We start from the raw sequence: 6,776 nt of genomic DNA, 5'->3' as shown, positions 1-6,776 counted from the left end.
TCGTCCATACATAGACTAAATAGAAAACAAAGATTATAAACTTTATATACTTACTGCAGACAACAGAACACAATAATATATGTAAGTATGGCCATGAAAATCAAGCGAGGATTATCTCTTCCATGTCTTCCACAAAATTCTGGATGTGATCTCATAGAAACACTTTGCTGAAAAAACAAAACAACACTATGAATCAGAAAATTAAAAATAATAAAATAAATAAATTGTAACTGGTATATAAAATGATAACAAAAAATACCATAAATACTTGTGGATCCAAATACAGAACTGAGGAAGTCATCATCCTCACAGAAAATCTGCAAGTTCTTGGAGTCCATGAGGAAGTCAATTGCCTCCTCATTGAACTTCAGCAAAAAAGCCAATCTGATGAGCTCAGAGAGTAGAGCAACATGATCGTGATTCTCCATCAAAACACCCTCTGATATGGCTTCTGAAAAATATGTTGCATACTTCACCAAGCCAGCATTTTCACCATGCCAGTTCATTTGGGTGAAAACATTGAACTTTGACTCTCCCAACGAACCATTCTGTTTTCCCTTTTGGTAATGATGTTCCCTGATGATAATGACAAACTATAACTTACATTTATTGAATCTTTGATTTCAAAGAAACTTAAGTTGAGTAGACCTTTGACAGCTTCATGCCTCTTGTTTGGTTCCATTTTAAGGCTGGAACAAGCAAGAAAACCAAGAATAAGTTTCACCAACACCTTCACATTACAAACATTAGCAGCATCAATCTGCTTAAGTTCAACAACATTCGGCAGTGAGGGATATTCAGTGCATATACACTCAGAGACACTTCGAGCACCAATCTTTCTGTACAAATCAGATAAATCATTCCTAGATGATGGCACCAAGTTCTGAGGATACCAGACGAAGACTTTCTCCATCTCAAATAGCCTCTTCAGATGAAGGTTGTCAGGAATGAAAACATCTTTCTTCTCTAGTAAGAATATATCATTGTTGCCTGAAGTAGCAGGAAGCTTCAGGAACCTTTCAGAAAGTTTTTTCTCAGTATGTAAGGTAAAATGGTGTAACATAAATAACCAGAACTTATGGCACTTGTCGTATGACAGCTGTTCCACTGAACTCTCCCATTCATTCCAAAGGTTGACATAATCATCAACTGAGGGCTTAGTCCTGACTTCCATCTTTAAGGAGAAAAAGGGAAGAATCTTCTTATCATAGATATCTTCTAGAACATAAAATTTGGAAGCAAAAAGATTATCAGTATCATGTATCACACATTCTTTTGCATGCACCCACTTTGCACTTTCTGGTATCCAAATCTTTGTGGTTCCTATATCCTGAGGTTTGCAGTGTTCACGCAAGTACCTAAAAAATCCAAAATGTTGTCATAATTAGACGGAAAAAAAACATAAGTATCATGAATCTTATTGACTAAAGAATATAACAAGTCTGTAACAAAAGAACATATTGACAACAAAAGATTATTTTGTAAATCGAAGTTATTAACAGAAGTCACATTAACAAAATGTTGTCTATTCTAAAATTCTAATAACAGAAACTCACAGTAACAAGTCTTTCTATAATCTGATTTCGTATAGTGATCCAATTATTAAATAGAAAATACTAATAACTCATTGGACAAAAGTATGAACAGAAAAGAGTAATAAATATATGCTTGAGAGAATATTTGCCTAGAGGAAAAAAATATGCTTGAGTACCTGTATATTTCCATGATAGTGTTAAAATCACAGAGAGAGTCAAGGTACTTAGCAGCCAAAACACATCCCTCCTCAAGGTCAACTATGACTCCTATTTCTTTGAGTTCTTCTTTGTAAGATGAAATTTGGGGACCATAAAAATTGGCATCAATGAAAAGCCCATCAGTTGGCTTGAAGTACACACCCCACTTGGAATCGAACAACACACACTGATCTGGAGACCTATAACCATCATGTGTTTTCAACCAGTTTGTAGACAATCTTTTTCTGAAGGCTTCATCATGGGGCGACACAGCCCCTTTGAGTAGAAGTCGAATACACTCCAGAAAAGAAAAGACACTTTCAGGAGCAATGGAGGAGGGATCTGAAGGAAAATTCAAATATTTAAGCACAAACTTCACCCTATCTTTCAATTCAGTAACAACACCAAAGCTCTTCAGCTCTTCCTTGTACTCATGAATTTCTGTACCATAACAGTTGTCACTGTCATCAATGAAAGGAAGACAAGTTATTGAAGAAATAGATTTCCATGACACACCATCAAGAATGCAATCTCTTGGAACACTATAGCCACCAATCCTGGTAAGCAACCACTTCTCACTTCGTACGGTCGCTAAGAGATCAGCAGGAAATTTATATTCAGTTCCCTTCAGCAGTCTGTGACATGAAAGAAACGATTTCACGTGTTGTTGGCTAAAGGAATCATCAGATGCCTTCTGTTTGAACTGACCAACAAATTCTTTGATAGCTTCCTCAAAGTCAACCACCACCCCTATTTGCTTCAATTCACCTTTGTAACTGAAAATCCTCTCTCCGAAGAACTTTTTATCAATCACAGGAAGACCACCAAATACCTCCAAAATGCAGCCCCATACAGGATCAGACAAAAAACAATCACCTGGAACTTTGAAACCCATGTTAGTCTTCAGGCAGCTTGCTGTCTTGATTGAATTCACAAGTTCAACCGAGGCAGAGGAAAACTTTACACATTCCATCAACAACAGAAACGCCTCAGCATTCAAACTGGCAAAGTTTGATGGTAATTTTAAATGATCAATGACAACTTGATAGTTTCTACTAAAGCCAACAATCACACCAAGCAACATAAGCTCCTCTTTGAAATTATAAATTTCCTTACCAAAATAAGTTCTATCAATAAAACGAATAGCACTAATTTGTGAAGCAATTTTCCATTCCTCATCATATAACACAGATCCCTTGGGAGACCTGAGACCAAGAGATGTCTTTAACCACTTACCTTTTTTGATGCTGTTAACAAATTTGTCTAAAGGAAGAACACGTTCCCTCTGACATTTAATGAATTCAAGCATCAAAATAACACGGTTGCGGCTTAAATTGTAATTTTCTGCTCTATGCATTAATTCTTTTCCAATGAATTCGCAAGCCTCCTCATAACTGAGCATCACACCAACAGTTTGCAGTTCCTTCTTATAGTGATGTATCCGACTTCCATAGAACGTCTCATCAACGAGTGGAATGTCCACAAGAGAAGAACAACTTTCCAGAGTTTTTCCCAAAGATGATTCAATTAGAAATGACTTTGAAGGTGGCATCCATCCATTGACTGTAACTTTGAGCCAGCTGCCATTCTTTATGCATTCTAGGAATCTCTGTGGTATACCACCTAACTTGGAATTTTGGTTCTTAATCCAACGCAAGAACAAAAAGGCATTCTCTTTTGTAAGTCGTGTATCTGCCGCAGAAAATCCAGCATTGGGAGGGTATAAATCTGGAATATCAGAAGCACCAAGGTGATCAGTCATGAATTCTATGAGCTTCTGGTGGTCTGTAGATTGACCCGCATAAGTAGACCTATTCAAGTATACCTCTCCCATCTCAACATAATTTTGATTCACCCAAGGATTTGACACCATCAACTTTGCCCAATTGCTTACTCTAGCTGGCACAAGAACCTTATTTCTAGATTCATTCACATTGCCATACTTGTCCACAATTGGCATAGACTCACAGAGTGCGTCAACTTCAAAGCTGGAAATGTAATTTTTGGAAAAAGAATGATATAGGAAATTGGCATATATAACGGCAAGCTTGGAGTTGTTTCCTATGGAGCTGCAAAGATTTTCTGCAAAGTCATACACATTCAAAGTATTAAATCGGACTTCATTTTCTAGCCAATCCAGCAAAGTAGTCCTTTGGGGAAAAGTTAAGATAGCATGCTGAGTAAATTCTGGGATAAAATATTGATCGGTTACACAAGAAAATAGCCTGTTCCAACTAATAAGCCAAGAACGAGGACAAGACTTTTTGGAATCTGCCTGAACCAATTGTATGGACCCATTTCCACAATCATAAACACTGCAATGTGACAGACTCCCATCAGAACACACATACTTAAGCAATGGAATGTCCGTCATGTTGGACTCACCAAAGAACGAGTCCCAATTTGTGGCAATAAAGAGTAAAAGCTTCAGATATAATTTTTCAGATAATCTATCCACAAAATTGGAACTCTGAATGCACTTTGCATACCAGCGAGCTTTAACATGTTCTACACCTAAAAACTCGAGTATGCCATCATACTGACTCATATCAAGAGCAGAACTCAAGATTTTCCTTTTACCATAAGATAGGTTGTCCAACTGTATTCCTTCAGCCTGAGCATCATTCAAAACATTCCAGAACTCAGGCAGAAGCCGTCCTACTTCATGTGATTTACAGAAGTGCTTCTGCTTCTTGTACGTCTCTATGGGAATAATATTTTCTTCAAGCAGTTTCTCTTTTATTTTCTCCCTCACATAGTTTAACTTCTCGTATGGAGAACTTCTGATTGGAATGAATTTGAACATGTTTGCCAAAGTGGAAACAGGAGCTTGATCTGACCCTAAGATAAGGGTTTTGAATGAATCTACGAAAGCTGTTGGAACACATTTTAGTATTCCACGGTTCCACTTGTCATCCATGAGAATTGTTTCCCTAGAAGATGCCAAGACAAAATCTGCTTGAATTATGAATGGGAAATTAGTGACCATTTCTGTGGGAAGAAAAGCATAGACCCCAGATGAGCTCATTCCCCTATTAAGCCTATCCTGATGTGGGAAGGCTAATGTAACAACCCACTCCTCCACATCCTTTCTCCTTTCAACCACATTTTCCAACCTCACAGGAAACTTTTGCTTCCACATATAGTAGCTGCATTCCTTATCAGAAACACCATTTTCCACAGCGGTTAAGTTCAGAGTGTAGGACTCAGCATTCATGTTTTTCCTGGAAACAAAGTTAACCTCACTAGAAATAGATATTGCACTGACTTTATTTTCCTTGGAATCCTCTTTATGTTCTCTGACAGAAAGATGTCTGATCTTCGCAAGAAACAAGAGAACTTCTGGATGAAAGTTTGATAACTGCAGTTTCACAGGAGTGACTTTATCTGGCTTCAGAGGTAAGACAATTGTTGTAGTTGGAAGCAAATCAACTCCACCACCATATATCTTCTTTATGTCTTGAAGCGTTGGCTTCTCCTCAATCCACTCAGGAACTATATACCCAAGGCCACATTGTGGACAAGGCTTCTCATTGAAGCGTATCTGATATCCATTGCTGAAAATATAAGGCTGAGTGGTAACCAGAAACACACTCTTGAACCCAATTCCTGCAAGTCAACCAAAGGGAAAATTATGTCATGCACCACCTTTAACTCGAAAAAATCTCTTATATTAATCATGCTAATTGATTACTGTGGTTTTTCAAAATAGATGACCAATGTTAATTTGAGTTCATATATTTCACAACAAAAGCAGTATTATCCACAAAAAAAAACAAACACACCGTCATGCTCTAACGACAAGGCATTGCATTGATTCAAATACGTTGTTGGGATATATGAATAATTCATTCTGGTATTTAAACACTATTTTTTTCTTCACTGAAAACAAGATCTTTGTAACAAGCTTACAATATATTTTGTTGAGACAGATAAGAGAGAGCACGTACCTTTTTCTCCAATGTAACCACTGCTTCTGTTGCCTTTCTTTGTGGAGCGTCCAACACTGCATACAGATTCAATGTTTTTGGGGGAGAAACCCTTTTCATTGTTGAATATCAGTAGTGTAGCTGGAGCACCAGTAGCTGTAATGTCCTTGGATGTAATGATGAACTCCAGTGAAGGTTTCACTCCTTTAGAGTACAAATTATCTTCTGCATTCTGTTAAAAGTAACAGTAGATTGATAGTGGTATATTATCTTCCAGTTTAATTATTTACTACATGAAGCAACAAATTGAACACAAAAATAATAGAAAATACTTCATAGGCATCAATTGTTTTCTGATCTCATTAACATGTCACAACTTTACATTGTGAAGCAGCCCTATCAAATATAATGAATGGATAAATCCAGAATTCAAAATGATTCAGATTATGTTAACAATATTAGAAAAATTACATAAATGTACTATCATAAAATACTATACTGCATCAAAATGATTCCCTATGTTATTTTGTCAACACAACCTACACAGAAAGCACCAAGTTAGGTGGTGACATATATCTCCTTGCAAGTTTCTGTTAGCATCGTTTACGTTGGATTGCATATTCAATCTAACATTGCATAAATAAATAAATAAGAAGAACTGCTAACACAACATTGAACACTAAGATGGGGAAAAACATTGAAACATTGAGATGTATGTTGCTAAGTAGTAAGTGGGAACCTGAATGAGTTCCATCAGAAAGTGAACATCTTTGGTATAAAGCTCAACAGACAGATTTTTGACAGCTTGGTGCAAATCTTCAATCAAAGGGTTTGGATCTTTGCCAATGGAAAATTTGTTCTTTCGTATTTCTTCAATGTGCTCCTTTGGTGTAACCATTTTCTAGCTTACAACTATTTGATCACTTATCACAATCACTACCAAAGGGTTAGAGAAAGTTAATATATATAACAGAAAAGAGTGAAGTTGAGGAGATGAAAAGTCTAAGGACACTCTTGGATTACTTCATCATTAAATTTACAATTATTGTTGTTATTAAAATTAAAAGTTCATTAATAAAACTAGTTAGTGAGTTTCTTAGACTCTTGGGCTTAG

The 6,776-nt window shown here is 36.5% G+C and overlaps 1 protein-coding gene across 1 annotated transcript; it reads right to left on the bottom strand.

Annotated features, from left to right (window-relative positions):
• LOC137819004 (uncharacterized) lies at positions 1-6,560 on the bottom strand. The gene is given in 6 exon segments (XM_068622699.1): positions 1-167; positions 260-485; positions 488-1,358; positions 1,712-5,342; positions 5,684-5,894; positions 6,402-6,560. Coding segments are annotated over 6 exon segments (5,154 nt in total). The 3' UTR covers positions 1-111.
• Positions 6,561-6,776: the final 216 nt, after the last annotated feature.

This window comes from Phaseolus vulgaris, chromosome 10, assembly GCF_000499845.2.
Source record: "Phaseolus vulgaris cultivar G19833 chromosome 10, P. vulgaris v2.0, whole genome shotgun sequence".
NCBI classification, from domain to species: Eukaryota; Viridiplantae; Streptophyta; class Magnoliopsida; order Fabales; family Fabaceae; genus Phaseolus; species Phaseolus vulgaris.
Note: the sequence above shows the minus strand (reverse complement) of the source record. Positions and strands in the feature narration are given on the sequence as shown.